This window comes from Notechis scutatus, chromosome Z, assembly GCF_049901735.1.
Source record: "Notechis scutatus isolate UNSWTSFEM ecotype Mainland chromosome Z, rNotScu1.2, whole genome shotgun sequence".
Taxonomy (NCBI): Eukaryota; Metazoa; Chordata; class Lepidosauria; order Squamata; family Elapidae; genus Notechis; species Notechis scutatus.
In genome coordinates this window covers 55,062,439-55,081,910 of record NC_142025.1, presented here as the reverse complement: position 1 = coordinate 55,081,910, position 19,472 = coordinate 55,062,439, and the positions used below count along the sequence as shown (strand labels likewise).

Genomic DNA, 19,472 nt, shown 5'->3' with positions numbered 1-19,472 from the left:
AACTTCACTCTGGACTTCAAGCATCTTGCAGTGTGTGCCTCTCCATTCTTCCTCCAGACTCTAGGTCCTTGGTTTCCAAATGAGATGCAAAAGTTGCTCTCATCAGAAAAGAGGACTTTGGACCACTGAGCAACAGACCAGTTCTGTTTTTCTTTAGCCTAGGTAAGACACTTCTGACGTTTGTTGTTCAGGAGCAGCTTGATAAGAGGAATACGACATGTCCAGGATCCATCTGTATGTGGTAGCTCTTGATGCACTGACTCCAGCCTCAGTCCACTCCTTGTGAAAGTCCCCAATACTTTTGAATGGCCTTTTCCTGACAATCCTCTCCAGACTGCGGTCATCCCTGCTGCTTGTGCACCTTTTTCTTCCACACTTTTCCCTTCCACATAACTTTCTAGTAATGTGCTTTGATACAGCACTTTGGGAACACCCAACTTCTTTTGCAATTATCTTTTGAGGCTTTCCCTCCTTATGGAGGGTGTCAATGATGGTTTTCTGCACAACTGTCAGGTCAGCAGTCTTTCTCATGATGGTGATTCCTACTGAACCAGACTGAGAGACCATTTAAAGGCTCAGGAACCCTTTGCAGGTGTTATAGCTTAATTAGCTGATTAGAGTGGGACACTTTGAGCCTAGAATATTAAACCTTTTCACAATATTCTAATTTTCTGAGATTATGGATTTGGGGTTTTCATGAGCTGTAAGCCATAATCATCTCAATTATGACACATGGCTTGAACTATCTTGCTTTGCATGTAATGAGTCTCTCATATATTAGTTTCACCTTTTAAGTTGCATTACTAAAATAAATTAACTTTTGCACAATATTCTAATTTTTCGAGTTTCACCTGTATGATAGTTTTTGAGGTTGACTATTCTAAGATTAGGAAATATTTTCACTACATCAGAAGAAGGAGAATAAATATACAGTTAGTCCTCTATTAATGACTGGCCTGATTGGTGACCATTCAATGTTATGACAGCATTGAAAAAGTTACCTTATGACTAGTCCTCAAGCTTTATTAAAATAATACACCTTTTAAATTTGATAACTTTAATTGCTGCAGGTATATTATATCTTACCAGACAATAATATAATCTGGCCCATAAAAAATCCATCCATTGTTTTACTACTAATGCTGAATTTATTTTTAATAAATTATGGTATGGTTTTGTTTGCTTCTTGGAATATTTTTAATAACTACCATTATTCAAAAATGTTATGTGTATTAAATAAATTGGGCTTTTCTTGTAACCATTGATTTATAGTCTATAAGATATCAAGAAAGAAAAACTGCAATGACAGAAATTAGTATAATGGACCACAAAAAATATAAATAAAATGAATTCTTTTTGTGAAAAAAATGGCTACTAAGCAACTGTTTTGAGTTTTGAGGGGTAAAAAAACATTTCGTATCCAAATATTTTAATCAATAGTTTTAAAGAGTTATAAGTGTTAAATTAATCACATAAATGAAAAAAAAATACTGAATTTATTTTTATTATAAACAATACAAGCAACTATTTATGTCAGTAATTTGGATGGAAGCAGTGCATAAATATCCTAGATCTGATATTTGACAATATCAGTCAAAGTGATAAATGTAACTGTCTTTTTTAGGTGGCACAGTAATATTAAAGTGAAGAAGTTGCAATGGGGAATCAGCTGGCTGGCATTGCCCCCTCTCAGATACTTTCTGTTGACAGCTATTTCTCAGACATCCATGATTTTGAATATGACAAAAGATTGGGCAGCACTCGTTTTTTTAAAGTTGCCCGAGCTAAGCATCGAGAAGGCTTAGTGGTTGTCAAGGTGTTTGCCATTCAGGATCCAACTTTACCATTAACTAGTTACAAGCAGGAGTTGGAGGAACTGAAAATACGGTTGCATTCTGCCCAAAATTGTCTCCCTTTTCAGAAAGCGACATTATCTGAAAAAGCAGCCATGTTGTTCAGGCAGTATGTGAGAGATAATCTTTACGATCGAATTAGTACCCGACCATTCCTAAACAACATTGAAAAGAGATGGATTGCTTTCCAGATCTTGACTGCAGTAGATCAAGCACACAGGTCTGGAGTCCGGCATGGAGACATCAAAACTGAAAATGTGATGGTGACTAGCTGGAACTGGGTCCTTTTAACAGATTTTGCAAGCTTTAAACCAACCTACCTCCCTGAAGACAACCCTGCTGATTTCAATTATTTCTTTGATACTTCAAGAAGAAGAACATGTTATATTGCTCCAGAGCGTTTTGTTGATGGCAGTATGTTTGCCACAGAATTGGAGAATATACGAGATCCTTCCACTCCCTTGGTTGATTTGGTCAACAGTAATCAACACAGCAGAGGGGAATTGAGACGTGCAATGGATATATTTTCCGCAGGTATTTCAAACTGATCAAATAGTTAAAGATAATCTGTGCTTTGCTTTCATAGACAATGAGTAGTAAACACTTCAATTTTTAAAATTAGTATTGAAAAGTATGCTCTGATTTCTGGAAGAAGCCTGGTAAGCTTCTGTGCAAATTTGGGTTCAACTGTTACCCTAAATCAGTGTTTCTCAAACTTGGTAACTTTAAGATGTATGGACTTCAACTCCCAGAAGACCCAGCACACAATACCAGAATTTTGGGGATTTGTTCTCTAAAGCAGGGGTGCCAAACCTGGAAACAGCGAAGAACTGGCCTATGGTGTCTCTGCCAGCACAGCCCTCCCGGGTTCCGTTTTTGGCCACGACAGCTTCCTGTAACCATCTGCCAGGGAAAATGAAACTCAGACAGACTGCATGTGGCCTCCCCGAGCTCCATTTTCACTGGCAGAGGGCTGCAGGAGGCCGCCACATCTGGCTGTAGCAGCCGAAAATGGAGCCTCGATAAGTGATGTTGAGCTGGCCACGTCCACCCTGACTACACCCCCCTGCCCCCCCCAGGTCAAAAAACCTTGATTCAGCCCTCAATGAAATTGAGTTTGACACCCCTGCACTAAAGCAATGTTTCTCAATCATGGCAGCTTGAACCCATGCTGGCGGTGGAATTGTGAGAACTGAAGTCCATATATCTTAAAGTTGTGAAGCTTGAGAAACACTCTTGTCCATCCTGTGATTAATACAATTTATTTCACAAATAATGTCAAATATACATGTCCCAGGATAATGTTGTAGGATCCAGTCTGGGTCAATTAACAAGACTAGAGGTTTAGTCTTTCAGCTTTCATTCTTGTGCTGGAGCCCATCCTCAGGCAACTTCTCTCTAGCAGAGTTTTCTATATAGATTCTCAAGTCACCCTTCCTTTCCCCACCATCCAGTCAGAGCTGAAAAAGCTTCTTGGATGAGAAGCAAAACGTCTTCAAAAAAAACCCGGAACGTCCAGTTGCCTCTTTAAAAAAAAGAGCACCTTTGGGACTCTAGCAGAATGTGTGCTTTGGGCTATTCTAGGTGTAGTATTTATGTGGTGCCTGGTTGTGGGTGAATTTTTATTTGTTGATTTTGGGTGTTGATGGCTGACTATTAAGTTGTTGGCTATTGTTTCTTTGTGCTGCCAAGTCCTTGTCTCTTAAGGACTTGATAAGCTAGTGATAAATCAGCACTCTTGTTGATTGACTTGCAGATCTCAGAAGCTGCACTCTACTGCTTCCGAAATGATTAATATATTTATTAGAAGATGCCTGTACAGCATGCAAGGGAGAAAAAAGAAGAAAGAAGATACAAGACTAACTATATAACACATCCTGCCATACATCAAAAACATTTCGGAAGTAATAGAATGTAGTTTCTGAAATCTGCAAGTGGACATTGGACATTGCCCAGAGACTACTATATGAGGATAAATCATGCATTGCAAAGATCGCTTGGAGGTGGAGAAACTTCTAATGTAATCTACTGAATCCCGAGCATGGATTGCCCTATGACTACGTAGGATAACCATCAGATTGCAAGAACACAAGCGAGTGGTCAGATAAGCCCTGAACTCATTGGTAGCCTCATATTGCAATGAACAAGGACATACATTCAATTTCACAGTTACTAAAATTGTTGGCTGAGTAAGGTACAAAGATAATCAGGGAAAAGATTGAAGCCTGGAAAAAGTGCCCCTTGTCAGTCAACAGGATTTACCACCAGCTTATTAGATACTTAGGAGCCGACTTGGCAGCACAACAGAACAATAGCCAATGACTTAATAGCTGGCTATTAACACCCCGATCAACAAATAAAAAGCCACACACAACAAGACACCACGTAAATACTGTGCATAGAATAGCCAAAAACACACATTTTGGAAGAGAGTTCCGTGAGGATAGGCTCCAGCACGAGTCTGAAAGCTTGAAAGACTAAACCGCTGATCCTGGCTACGTACCCAGATTGGATCCTGCAAAAATGCATTTAGTTCATTTTCTTAAAGCTTCATTAGGAATAATAAAGCTAGGTTTGTTTTTTTGGGGTGAATGTGATACACTACTTCAAAATATACACAGAAGAATACCTGGAAGTTCTTAGCTGTGTTTTAAAAAGTGCTACACATAGAAAGCAGTTAAATATGAAATACCAAGCTTTGCTTTCTCCATAATTCTAATATTCGGCAAGTAGTCAGTTTTGACACAGAGGGGAGGCAAATAGTTGTGGATTTGTGGCCATCTGTGTTTTGAAATCATACTGTCTCAGGGAAGCTTATTCCTGTAGAGTTGTAAAATATGCTGAATACAACTAGTGTCTGTATAATTGCATGCTAGGAAAATAGAAAAAGATGCTTCAAATGAATGGCAATTCAAACATAATATTTTTTGACAATTACAAGTGGGGCTTGCTTTATAGTTGGTTCTGAATATGCAGGACATTCAGACTTCAGCAGCCTGGTTACAGAGAAAGATAACTGGTGGTTCATGTATTAGACTTGATGACAGCATTGACTGTCAATTGAGGCCAAGTTCTGAATTAGTATTCTAACATATCAACCTCTAAATAAATAGGGCAAAATATGTGTCAACATGCCTTTATCATTATAGAGATAAATATGTAACAACATGATAGGAGATTCTGCTATATATTGAAACTTGCTTAGTGCCATTTAGTAATTGCTTATCAGAGTAGTTGCTTGTCGTCTTTGTGGTGAAGTTCCTTGGCTGTAGAAAGCTTTTTCTCAAAATTTGGAAGTCCCCTATTATAACACATTTGGGGCACTTCTTGTAATTCATGGTCCCCGTTTTTTAGTTTTAATTTTGTTTAAACATTGCTTATTTTATATTTTATTTTTATTGTAAGTGACTGAAGTATTTATATTATTTAAAACATTTATATAGCTGCCCACCTTTTAGCCAACTCTGAAAGATTTAAGAGATTTAACATATAAAATCATTTTAAAAACTGAAATACAACCAGTTAAAATATAAAACATTTAAAAGAAGAGAAACCTGGAATTAACCCATGTTAATGTAGCATCATCTAATCTCCCAACACTTAAGAGAAAATTCAAATCTTCAAGGCCTTAAAGCTAAAAGGATGAAAAGCAGTCAAACTTTAAGGGCACAGTGTTCCATAGGGTAGGGGCTGCCATGGAAAAAGCACACTTCCTAACTTTTATTGGATGACAATATTTGGGGAAAAGAACCAAGAGTGTGCCTACTTGTCTGACCTGGTAGGACAGATAGCTCTCCTTAAGGAAAAGTGGTCCTCAGGTAGCCTGGCCTTGTGCCATGTAGGGCTTTAAAGGTGATAACCAGCATCTTGAATTACACTCAGAAAGAAAATGGAAGTCAGTGCAGCTGGCACAACAGGAGTGTTATATGGGCAAACTTAGGACCCCCATTATTATGTGCATCACTGCATTCCAGACTTGCTGAAGTTTCCAGATGGTCTTTAAGAGCAGCACCATGTATAGCATGTGGCAGTAATCCAGATGGGAGATGATCAAGGCATGGATAACCCCAGAAAGCAGTAAATATAATAATTTTTTAAAAATTAATAAATTCACTTAATTCATTTCCTGAGATCATACAGCTTCCCTTTGCAATTGCTCCATGGTTCCAAGAGAAACAATGACTGTTTTAAAAAGTTGTAGATGGTGTTTCAAATTGAATCTTCAATATTGCACAATATTGCCCTGCTTACTATCTATATGAAGACTACTTGTCTCTGTGTGGATTTCAATCTTATGTGGAAGATTGATATTCTAACTAACCCTAAGTAGCTGAGAAATAAACTTAAAAATCATTTTGATGAAATAGAATATTATAATAATAAAACAGAACATTTAAAGGATATTTTTCTATTATATTTTCATCAGATTTTATATTAGATAGCTTGTGCAGTTTGTTTATCTGTATGAATTAGTTTGCAACTTTCAAGATTCAGTGTGGCATCACAAAAGGCTAAGGAGCTTTTTACATTGCTTGTAAGCAAGTCTTTGCTTTGTACTTTGTGCAAAGTAAATCTTTGCTTACTTGTACTTAAAATAATTGTTGTATGTAGTTGCAAAATCCTACATCAAATAAAAAAATGTAAAAGCATTATCTTTAGGTTTTGAACAAGCCAAATTGTATAATTAATCGTTTTCTGTTACTATATTTGATTACTCTTTTTTCAGTTGGTGAAAAATATTTCCAGTGAAGGAGATGGGTTCATCTATGCTCCTGATATCATCAGTTGACTAAATTATTTTAATGCAGGAATATGATGTTTTCATGTATATAGTTTGTCAAAATGATGCTCCAAGAATAATTGAGACAGGATTGGAAGTGTAGTGTACCTGTTTTTAATTGTAAAAAAATCATGACAAGTATTTGATCATTGTACTTCTGATGCTTAGCAACAACACTTCTGAATGTTACATACCTTGCCCATATATTCAAGGTCCAATCTAGCTTTAAAGTGAGATTCCAAATATTTTTAAATTATCTTGCTGCAGCCAGCTATTGAGAAATCTATTATCAGAGGCTGCATGTACTTGTCTATCAAGTTAAAAAGCCAAATCTTGTAATTTGTTTTGAGCCACCAGTTTTAATAGCCATAGAAAGAGAATCAAAACAGTTTTTGTTTGTTCTGGTGATTTTTGTCTGGATTTCTTAGGATACCAGAAAAAAAAAACCCAATATGACTAATACTTTTTTTCTCACTTCAACAAGATAAGGTCTGTTTCTTTTAAAAATTACAATAGAGGCAGTCACCTTGATAGCTTCTAGGTATTTTGGACAAAACTCCACTATCTATCTTGCTATTGGCCATGTTGCTTTAGGATTAGTAGAAACTGAATTCTTTACTCCAAGTTTAATTTTCCATAAACCTCACTGCCTCCTCTTTCCTAGCTGCATGATGCAAGCTAATACTGTATAATTAGGCTATTAAACACATGAGAATATATTAAGGAGGCAGATCCTTTTGTTGTTTACATAGTCTCAGAGAAATGTGAGTTTACATTGATGGGTAGATCCGTGTGATCTCATTGCAGCTATGTTATATATGTGAAGGAGTAAGCATGCTTTGAGAGTTCTCTCATATTTTTAACAAATGAACACAAATTAATAGAGCATATGGGTTTCATCCAATCAGGATCTTGACATGCAAATATGGAATGTTTTTTCATGTTAAACAATAGCCAAGTATGTGATATTTTTATTAGCAATCTAGAGCAGATATTTCCAAAGCAGATGATTTTAGATAAGCTTGTAATAAAAAAATAAAAAATTTGCATATTTATAGGGTTAAAGAGTGCTAATATAGTATATTGTAGATATACAAGATCTAGTAGTTAGAAAACATAACTGATTTAATTATGATCCTGGAAGCCAATACATGCACTTTATAAATGTTAAGTATAAATAAATAAATAATTCATAATTGTCTGGTCCTTATTTTCTTTTCCCCCCCCAGGTTGTGTAATAGCTGAGCTGTTTACAGAAGGTGTACCTCTCTTTGATTTGTCACAGCTTTTGGCATATAGAAATGGCCTCTTTTCCCCTGAACAGGTCTTGAGTAAAATTGAAGATCAAAGTATTAGAGAATTGGTAAATAATTCTACTCCCTTTATGGTAGCTTACTGTAGTTTTTTCTACTTATTTAGCAGCATTCTTTCTGAATCCTCCCCCTTCATTCTGCAATCTTGCCTTTTTTTCTGAAGGTTATTCAAATGATCCAGTGTGAGCCTGAAAAGCGTTTAGCGGCTGAAGATTACTTGAAGCAACAACGTAACAATGCATTTCCTGAAATATTCTACACTTTCCTTCAGCCATATATGGCACAATTTGCCAAGGAAACCTTTGTATCTGCTGATGAGCGCATCCTTGTTATCCGTAAAGACCTGGAAAATATAATCCACAATCTCTGTGGGCATGATCAAACAGAAAAGGCTGAGAGAGAGACAAAGGAAAATGGATTAGTCATCTTGGTTTCAGTAATAACTTCATGCCTGCAAACCTTGAAATACTGTGATTCAAAATTGGCTGCCTTGGAGTTGATTCTTCAGTTGACACCTAAGTTAAGTGTAGAAATCCTACTGGATCGTATCACCCCTTATCTCTTGCATTTCAGCAATGACATTGTGCCCAGAGTGAGGGCAGAAGCTGTTAGGACTCTCACTAAAGTTCTGACTTTGGTTAAAGAAGTTCCACGGAATGATACCAATATCTATCCAGAGTACATCTTGCCAGGTATTGCTCACCTGGCCCAAGATGAAGCAACTATTGTCAGACTAGCTTATGCTGGTAAGAAGTGAGTGCGGGCTGGGAGATAAGATGAAAAATTAGTATGACTCATTTATTCATCTGTTATTTGTTTTTCCTGTAAAATAATAAAGATGGCAGCTAATTATATGTAAGTGTAACTTAGATACTGAATTTTATTTCTTTATATCAGATATTGTTATTAAAAATTAATATTGATAATTGGACACAACTTTCATAGCAAGAATGTTTCTTGATTTTATGTAATATTCAATACCATTTATATAGGTATCTCTATATAATCAAGTTGGTGGATGCACTAAAACATTACGATAAAGTTCCAGGCTCTCATTCAGAATGTCTCTCAAGGATATGTATGAAGTCATACAATTCCTCCCTAGTGGTTGTGGTTAGTCTCAACCCCTATTTACAATAGGGTTTGTATAAGAAGGCTCTCTGCTACCTATATTGCCCAGTAGTATATTTCCATTAGCAGCTAATTTTTTAGACAAAACAAATAAGCTATTTATATTCCTTAAGAATGCTTATCTGGGACAAGGGGCACTCTTAATAATAAATATGATACTACAAATTAGCCTTTTTCTTGTAGCCTGGAGAGGGAGTCTGGATAATTAAAATTACCTGTGGAAATATTGGTGTCCATATTCAGTACACTACTAACTTTTTCCTGAAGTATAGATTGTCATGTTTGCATGATTGACAAAAATGTTTAGTTCATTCTTCAGTTTTCTCTGGGTGGTCAACCAATCATCATTCAGTTTTTAGGTGAATAAGCCGAATTATATACATTTAAAGAGAAGCATTTTTGCAAGTTACCTTAAAAATATACATTTTGAATGAAAGTTATTTTACAGTTATGTGAAAAAGTCCTGCACACTTTATGGTTTATGACATTTTTTGGATAGGCCATTGATTTTATGATATTTTATGCTAACTGCTATGCAAATATTGTTATATTTAAATAAATACTGGTGGTTTTTAAGTGAAAAGCATAAGCTTTTTGTAATTTGGTGCTGTTTGGATGGGGATTGTGAATTTTCTTGCATGCTTATAATGGCTATGAAAACATGATGCATACCCAGTGGCATATGTACTGCAATTACTAAGGCCGATGCTAGTGTTTTTATTGTTTGTGGCCCTGAAAAGGACCGTTTAGGTAACCAAACATGGTTACTAATATGAAATTGGCCAGCCCTTATTGCTTATCACCAGGCGGCATCGCTTTGACATAGACTGTACAGTATACCAAGTGGACCAACAAACAGTGGGCCAAGGTGACAATTTCTACTTGACTGGGAATCAGTGCAATAAGATTTCCAGCTGAAGAATTTAGGCCGTACTGCCTGAATCTATCTGAAGCATCCATTGCACGTGATGATCGTTGTATCACTGCTTCTGCTATTGGTCGGATACAAATCGTGCAGGGAATCATGAATTCCAAGCGGTATGTTGAAGTCCTGGAAAAGACCATTCTTCTTTCAGCTTAGCAACTTGTAGGGAAGGACTTTTACTTCCAGGATGACAACGCTCCTTGTCATTGAGCCAAGTCCATCCAACAATGGATGAAGAAGCATGGTGTTCGACTCCTGGATTGGCCAGCTCAGAGCCGGGATTTGAACCCAATTGAGAACTTGTGGGCCAAGATTGGTTATGAAATAAGCAAGAAGCATCCAAAGACCAGGCAGAAGCTGATTGAATCCATTATTGCAGCCTGGCATCACATTGTCACCAAAGATCACGTGCAAAGGCTTATACAGTCTATGCTGAAGCTAAAAATAGGATTGGCCTTAGTAATTGCAACACGTATTCCACTGGGTATGCATTAGTTAATCTGTTTTCATAGTCATTGTAAGCATGCATTGTAAGTATGCAAGAAAATTCACAACTCCCATCCAAACAGCACCAAATTGCAAAAAAACGTATGCTTTTCACTTAAAAACCAGCACTATTTATTTAAATATAACAATATCTGCATAGCAGTTAGCATAAAATATTATAAAATAAATGTCATAAACTGTCAACTGTAAAGCATGCAGGACTTTTTCATACAGCTGTAGAATGTTTGGAAAGCTTTGGTGAGACTTCTATGAGTAAGATTAATATAGTTTCAGTTATATTTATTCTGTGACACTTTGCTTTTTCTTTTAATCTTTGTAGAAAACATAGCATTGTTGGCTGAAACTGCTCTGAGATTTTTGGAGCTAGTCCAGTTGAAAACTCTGAACATGGAAAACGAACCAAACAGTGAAGAAACAGATGATACACCACATCCTAGTGAAAATTATGATACTGGTAATTTATTTCTTAAGTGTGTGATGTATACAATGAACCTGATGACATTTCCAGATAAACATCTATAGGAAAGGATTTCTGTTTTTCATGTTCTTTGAACATAACCTTTCCCATCCTAGAACTTTCAAGATATGCTGGCTTGGAACTATGGAAATTGGAGTTCCCTATATCTGGCAGAATATTTCTGATTCCAAAAAGATACTAAGACTTCCCATTTTTTGGAAATTATGCTATTTTTTCATAATCTACAGCATTTAAGTAACAGAGTAATAGTGAGGTAGTGTTATTAATAATCCACTCAGTAGGATTGCATCTTAATGTTCCTTTGTGAAATCACAGTTTATCTCAGAAAATAAATACCCCTATCTTAAGTTCGTCAACCTTCTGCTTATAAATTTTCAAATTCTACATGAATCTCATGTACAGTATATGGATTTATATACACAAGCAAGACTTTCTGCATGTCATGTTAGAAAGAAATTAACATGCAGTTATTTTAATAATGAAGTACGCTACTGGCAATTTTGAACAAGCTTACAGCCTTTTAAACTGTAAGCCTACATAATTGATATTATTATCTAATGCAAGATAAAACATGACTGCTAACTTGGAAGGGTTTCTGAATTGAATGGAAGTTACTTCACTAGTTGGAGGGTAATTGCTCTCTCAAGTTTCTCTCTTAAAGTTCTTTTTAAACTACTTTCCATTATTCACCTTTCCTCACCTGATACCCTATAGATCAGTGGTGGCTAACCTTTTTCGGCTCCCGTGCTGATAATTGCACGCACGCTCACTTGCGCGCTCATGTCCCAGCACCCAGAAGGCAATATGTGCTGCCCCCCCACGCCCCTTCCGCATGTGTACATGACCACCCCCTCGTGCACTGCGCGTCTGCACATGTGCATGCGATTCCCCCTCACGCACCATGCATCTGTGCATGCGTGTAGGATTCCCCATGTGTGCTGCGTGTCTGTGCATGTGTGCATGACTCCCTCATCGCGTGCTGTGCATCTGCACATGTGCGTGCTTTTCTCCCTCACATGCAGCACATCTGTGCGTACGTGCGCTATCCCCTCATGCATAGCATATCCATGTGCAGGCGTGCACGTCTCCTACACACTCCCTCCACCCCCTGCGCATGTGCACCAGATACCTGATATTCATTCAACTGTCAGGCAGCGGCACGCATGCATGCACAGTGGGGTTCTTCCAGGTGACCTCTCGCGTGCTGGGGGGAATGGCTCTGCATGCCACTTCCGGCACACAGGGCATAGGTTCGCCAACACGGCTATAGATTCTTTGGAGACTGACTCCTTGAATTCCAGGGTATGATTTTGGGCACTTTTTCATGATTTCCAGAAGATGTAAATAGTTGCTTTCCAGATATTCTTAGAATGCCCCAAAATGAGCTGATAAGTTTTAACTATGTCCCAACCAATAACATGTTTTTCTGAGACTCTTCAAAGGTTGAAAAGCTGAACTGTAACGCCCAACCTTTTAGAAGTTTCCTATCTCTTCTGTAATCAAATTATTTTAAGGTGACAGCAGTGTAGGAACTGTGTATGTTGCAGCTCAGACTGTGCTGAGAGCAAAATAATCAAGTGACTTGATCTTGGGTTTTTAATGTCCTGATAGCCAAATGTTATGAAGTATTACTATAGCTCAAGTTCAAAATGTGTTTTTGAACACATTTCATATTCAAATTTCCCCTTAGCTTTGAAGTTCCGTTCCCTCTTCGATTTATCATATGATACAGTTTTAAGAGAGTTGGGTTGTAGATTTGACTCTACTACATTTTTTCTCTTAAAATCTAGTATGTTGCATTTATCACTCATAGTGTCATGCCATAATTTACTGAAATACATAATTATGTTTTCATAAATATTAACAATTCAGCAGAGATAAAAAAGAAATTACTGAATAAAAATAATATATTTCATTGAATGATGACAAACTTATATTCATTTTATCTGTTTCTGTGTTACTCTTACAGAGCTTCAGGCCTTGCATGAAATGGTTCAGCAAAAAGTGGTCACTTTATTAAGTGATCCAGAAAATATTGTTAAACAGACTTTAATGGAGAATGGGATCACTCGTCTTTGTGTTTTTTTTGGACGACAAAAAGCCAATGATGTACTTCTCTCTCATATGATCACTTTTCTTAATGATAAGAATGACTGGCATTTACGGGGAGCATTTTTTGACAGCATTGTGGGTAAGTACTTAGCAACAAAAATAATACTTCCACTATATTATAGAAACAATTTTATATATAAATAAATCCCTTTAATGTGAACAGATACAGACTTAAGTCAGGTAAATCAACTTGTATTTATGTACCAGTAGTCAATAAGCTCTCTCACAAGATGACCAATCAGATGCACCCTGAATATTGTACAGGTAGTACTCAGGTTACAATGTTAGTTGGAACTGGGATTGCTCCACTAAGCAATGCAGTCATGAAGCAGAACATAGTGTGACCATATCACTTAGCAATGACTGTCAAAACATCACCCCTTGAGTCATTAAATCATTAAGCAGCAAGAGGTGATTATCCTGAAAAGGAATATGGGGGTGCCATGGGTCAGTCAGAGAGGCATGACAATATGCTATAGAGGGGAGTACTGCAAGATCTTGGTACTCTGTACCAAAGCACCTAGGAAGAAAAAGAACAGGGGCAACCTATAAAAGTGATTTTCAACCTTCCCTTCTGGCTTTCCCATCTTATGGGAATTTAGTTGGGAAGGTCTCAAATGGTGATCATATGACTATGGCTTACCACAGTGTCAAAATCATGAGCCAAACACTTGAAACATGATCGCACAACATCAGGGATACTTTGATAGCTATAATTTTATAGTTGCAAATTAGTTGGTGCCATTGTAATTTTTTAAAATAATTTTTTATTTTATTCCAAAGTTAAAATACAGACTTAAAGAAGGAAATAAAAACAAAGCAAAATAACTAAAGACAAAAACAAAAAAATGTGCATAAAAGAAAAAAAAACATAAATTGTCCCCCCCAGTTGAATACTGATGAATATTTCAACAATAATAGTTTCCTCCCCTTGCAAAATAGATTTACAATTTATAAAATTGGACAGCTCTATTTACTCAAGTAATTTGACCTATCATCTTATTTACTGCAAAAAGAGTTAGCAGTTAAACCTAACATCAAAGTGTCATTTATAATTTTGGTCATTGAACAAACAATCTTAAGTTGAGAAATCAGGAATGATGTAAACATATAGCTATGATTCATTCCATGTTGTCTGCCTTCAGCATATGATAATCAGAAATATATTATATTTAGCATTAATGATTAGTCCTTCATCTTATCCTTAAAGTTAATGCCATTGTTAGGGAAGCCATATTCCTTCAGATATTGCTAAATTACATTCATAGTCCTAGCCAGTAATGAAGGATGCTGAGAATTGAAACTTAGTTAGATGTGAATGGTCATGGGCTTCCCATTCCTGATGTTTTCCATTAAGCACTAAAACAGCGTTAACAAATTCTGAAAAAGATGATGAGAAATCTACAGAAAACAGCTCCTGTTCTTAAAATGGCATTCAGTTTCATTCTTTTTCAAAATCGGGTAAGTTGTTTTGCAATATATGTTGAATTTAGTTTATAAATTATTTAGTTTTTAGGAGTTATAATTTGTATTTTTTAAAATCTACCTGGATTTTAGGTGTGGCTGCTTATGTTGGCTGGCAAAGCTCTTCCATTCTAAAACCTTTGCTTCAGCAAGGACTCAGTGATATTGAAGAATTTGTAATATATAAAGCTCTCAATGCCCTTACCTGTATGTGCCAATTAGGGCTTCTTCAGAAACCTCATATATATGAGTTTGTGTGTGATATTGGTAAGTCAGCTCCCTCTCCCCCCCTCCAGTTTCAAAAATCTTTATATGGCATGTAATTTAATCACTAGTATATAGTCATTCTCCCTAATTTAATATTACCCACGTGGTTCCCAGAATATGCAATCTTCATAGTTTTTGGCTAGAATTCTTGCAATTGTTGTCTGAACATATCTAGAGAGTATCAAGTTAGGAAAGATTCTACTAGATCAGTGATGGCGAACCTATGGCACGCGTACCACAGGTGGCACGCAGAGCCTTCTCTGCGGGCACGCCAGCCATCGCCCAGCCTAATTCCACTGTGCATACGCGCGCCTCCCACTGGCCAGCTGTTCTTTGGGTCTCTGCCACGCATGTGCGGGGGTGGCGCAGTAACCGATCTCAGCAGTTTCCCCGTCAGCGCCCCGTACCTTTCTCCTCCCAGCGTGCCATTGCTTTCTCCTGAATTCCTTCCACCCATTCCTTCCCTGATCTCCATTGGTTCCACCCTCCGCAGGTGCCTCTCTGTGGCAGGAATGGAGGAGAAAGCCTGGGCAGGCAGGGAGAAACTGCAGGGATTGGGGAAGGCAGGAACAGAGGAGAAAGCCTGGGCGTTGAGGTGAAGGAGGAATCATTATTTTCTGTCCCATTTGGTCCTGAAAAGCCTTGTGCACCAACCTGGAAGCCAAAATGGGGGCTGGGGTCGGGGCGCATGTGTGGGGGGTCACATGCGCCGAGGTGCTTGCATTGCATTTTGGGGATTGGGGCATGCATGTGTACATTTGTTTGCACGCTTTGGGTACTTGGCACCAAAAAGGTTAACCATCACTGTACTAGATTAAAATGGCTTTATCTAATTATCAGTTGACATAATTTATTAAATTATCCTACTCATTCAAATGTAATGGAATTCTTTCAAAATAACTTTGATTAGTCATTGATAGCATTTTACATTCATAAAATTAAAAAGTTCCTGCACAATCCTATTGTTTCCACCTCTTTACTTACCCATAGTATAGAAAAAGGCAAAAAACTGCATCATGTTTTTTCATGGTAGTGCTAAGAACCATCCATTTGGAATCATCCCCAAATCCATCATCAGTAGATGTAGCCATAAAATCCTTTCTATTTCCCTAATTGAAAGTAATTGAACTATCTGGTAGAATATTAAGTTATGACTTTTGCAATGAATGATAGCAGGGGTCCTCAAACTATGGTCCCCAGGATGTATCCAGCCCTCAGAAGCAATTAATCCAGGCCACGGGGCAGTGCCACCCACATTGTCCTGCCCACCTGCTGGCCCACGCCCTTCGGTCGAGCACGGGCCTTACCTTCGTAGGCAGCTGCAGTGAGCAGAGTGGCACAAGCCCTGTTGGCTGGAACTGGAAGGTAAGGCCAATGGCAGGGGAGGGAAATCCGCCCTGGTCTGCCATGCTCAGCCAAAGAGCTGCCTTGAGGGGGTAACAGTGAGGCTTACCCACCTTTTGGGCCTGCCTCTTGGCCTCTGCGGGACCTCCAAGAGCCTGTCGTTCACTCGCCCACCCGCATCCAGGGAATGCACCGCTTCCAGGCCAGTCTGGCTGGAGGGTGCACAAGTGTCAGTGCACCCAGGTGGAGGAGCTGCTCCGGGACAACCAATGGGCCAGTCCTGTGACTAGAGCTCTGGAATATGGGACCAGACGGGCAGCTGGTGGCGCGGCTGGAAATCTCTACCATAGAGGGTGGTACAAAAAAATGGTGTAACCTGCAACGACTAGTGCAGTCTTCACTGGCTAGAGTGAGGTAATGGTGCTGTTGCGGCAAGGAAAGGGTAACGCATGCAGGCTGAAGCAGTGGTGGCGATGCCCGGAGCCTTAGTGTGTGGGAGCCTTTGCGCAGCAATAGCATTCTGCCTTCATTGCAATACATTGGTGCCAGCTGGTGCTGCCAAGGCAGCTCCCACCACCTCGAACTTGGAGCTGTAAGCTGAGAAGCCAATCCAGGAGCATCGCTCAGCCCCTCCCTGAAAGCCAGAATGCTCCCCTCTCACAGCCACCGTGCCCACTGCAAATAGTACTTTCCAGGAGCAGCGGCCTTCCTTTCTCCTGCTCAGCAGCCCCGTTGTACACGATCTGGCAGTCCAAGCCCGTCTAGAGAGATGCTCGGGCAGTTCTGCAACAGCAGGCAGGAGCGACTTGGTGCTTCCCTTGGGCACCCAGGGCTGGCGAGCAGCTTTTCCGAGAACCAGGGGAGGGGAGGCAGGCACACTGGCAGAGGAGATGGGCTTTGGTTGCTCGTTCTGCTGCAACCCCAAGCGACTGGCCTCAACTGTGGCTCACGGGCACTCTGTCCGCCAGGGGAACTGAAGCGGCGAGGCGCTGCCTTCTGCTGACCTTGCTTCCCCGGGCGAAGCTCCAGGAGGAAAGGCTTGCGAGGAGGGAACGGCATGAAGGGAAGCTGCAGGACCGGAGGACTGCAAGAAAATCGCCATCTTCGGTGCCACTGGCATGATAGGCCTAGCCACTCTGGCGCAAGTCCTGGAGATGGGTGAGGCAGAGCAGGGGGCAGCCTGTGAGGCAGAACAAGCAAGGGACCTGTGAAGGGGTGCCCTGTCCCCCCTGCTGCAAAAGGATGTGCTCAGGACACAGCTGCTTCCCAGAAGAAGTGGTGCAATGGCTGACAATTGGAGGGGGGAGAGTACCAAAGGATCATTGCCTTGCACTGTGGCTACTGCAATGAATATGAGAAACCCAACCAATGTTTTGAGTGTGGTTAACATCTCCAACCAATGCGCTTAGGCCACCCTGTTACTATAACCAGCCCTTTGTCCATGACTTGTCCATTAACACTCACCACACCTGTCAATATACCAACTCAAATTACTGCTCTAGTGAACATTGCACATCCAGTCACTATCACCTCACCAATGAATCTCCCAATACCAATGACATTAGCTGGCCTTTAAATATAGCCAAGAGACCCGTGGAAAGAATGTATTTCCTTCCCTAAGCATTGCCAACCTCTACACACTGGTTAAAAAAAAAACTAGAGCAAAAATGTAATGCAATATTAAAAAGAAAAGGGTGTTGCGTTGTATTGTTAATGAATTTTTAAATTGGCAAAATGGACTGCTAAATTGGCCATGCCCACCCAGTCACATGACCTCATAAGGCAAATCAAACTGTAGTCTGGACCCCCCAACAGTCTGCGGGACTGTGAATTGGCCCTGTTTAAAAAGTTTGAGGACCCCTGAATTATAGGTTTGTGGGTATTATTATGAACAGTTTGGAATAAAATCAGAAATATTACAAAGCAGAAAAGAATTAAATTCTTAATGGAATATTCTGCCACATGCTAAAATTATAATTACAAAGGGATGATAGATGAATAAATAGAAACATTCTTCCTCTGGATTCATTGATTTGAAGTTTGAGTAAGAATTATTACGTGCATGTGTGTAAGAAATAGTATAAGTTTTTCCTCTAGAATTTGAATTATGTTTCTCATCCTATCATATTAATTAATTAAAATTAACATTTCTTTTTAGCTCCTTTTTTGTGCCATCCTAATCTCTGGATATGTTATGGAGCAGTAGGATTTATCACTGTTGTAGCACAGTATTTGAATATTGCTGATGTTTATTGCAAACTAATGCCTTACTTGCACTCCTTCATCACCCAGCCAATAATACAGGTAATAAACCAAGTGGCATATTATTATCATTCACAGCAGTGCATTATATAAGAGATCTTAAAATTTGCTTTACATTTCATTTTGTGAAATCTGTTTAGACAAAAATGAGTGGTCACAGCTCGTATAGCTGCAATGAATCTTGCATAACTTTTCTTCAATGACAGTAGTACCAACTGTTGTTGCAACTTATTAAATTTCTCCATTTCTGTATTACTATTTTTTTTTTGGAGATAGAAGTATTAGAATCTGATAATAAAAATTGTGACCACATGCAGCCAATGACTTGTTCACTTTCTCTTTTTAAAATGAAACCAACAGTTGATTATGATTCACAAGACTTTTCAAAGGAAGCAGCAATTCTATGGCATTTTAAGTAGAAAGAGTATTGTAAAAGTAACAAATGGAAGCCAACAGTTAATCTAAAACAGTATTTGAAACCATTTAACTCAAAGTTAATTTTTACACTTCCTCTTTCAAAAGTCTGCCATTGTACTAGATCTCTGGAAGAAGAAAACTTTCTTTAAAAACTGAAATCCTTATGTTTTGTTTCCAATGGAACTGGATGTCTTCCTTGTTTTCTCTCAACTGCAGATAGATAAAGAAATTGTTCTCCTGAGTGTTCTGAAGGAACCTGTAAGCCGATCTATATTTGATTATGCTCTAAGGTCTAAGGATATAGGAAGCCTTTTCAGAACTCTACAGCTTCGTCAGAAAAAAAGAAGTGAGATTCTTTCTGACTGTCCACCTCCTGAAGATCCTGCAATTGCACAACTCTTAAAGAAGCTACTTTCTCAAGTAAATATTTTCGAGTATAATAATAGTAAAGCAAGGCAGAATCTATGGTTACACAAGGATATGAATCATGGCAGTAGCTATGCAACATTCAGATAGATGGGTGGCACTGTCACTCTTTTCACAAAAGCCCCCTTGAATTTATGTTGTGACATACCACTAGTCATTTTTCCAGTACTTCAGTAATGACCTCTAAAATAGC

The 19,472-nt window shown here is 38.7% G+C and overlaps 1 protein-coding gene across 2 annotated transcripts in view; it reads left to right on the top strand.

Moving 5' to 3' along the window:
* The window catches only part of PIK3R4 (phosphoinositide-3-kinase regulatory subunit 4), a 61,936-nt gene that overhangs the window by 5,236 nt on the left and 37,228 nt on the right, over positions 1-19,472 (top strand). The window contains exons 2-9 of one of the 2 annotated variants that reach the window (XM_087946072.1): positions 1,625-2,387; positions 7,863-7,996; positions 8,110-8,692; positions 10,829-10,963; positions 12,957-13,178; positions 14,657-14,830; positions 18,333-18,478; positions 19,070-19,273. In XM_087946072.1, coding sequence (XP_087802198.1) covers positions 1,658-2,387; positions 7,863-7,996; positions 8,110-8,692; positions 10,829-10,963; positions 12,957-13,178; positions 14,657-14,830; positions 18,333-18,478; positions 19,070-19,273 — 2,328 coding nt within the window. In that variant the 5' untranslated portion in view covers positions 1,625-1,657. Of the gene's footprint in view, positions 1-1,624; positions 2,388-7,862; positions 7,997-8,109; positions 8,693-10,828; positions 10,964-12,956; positions 13,179-14,656; positions 14,831-18,332; positions 18,479-19,069; positions 19,274-19,472 lie in introns of those variants that run through there. The other variant, XM_087946073.1, reaches the window with a different exon arrangement.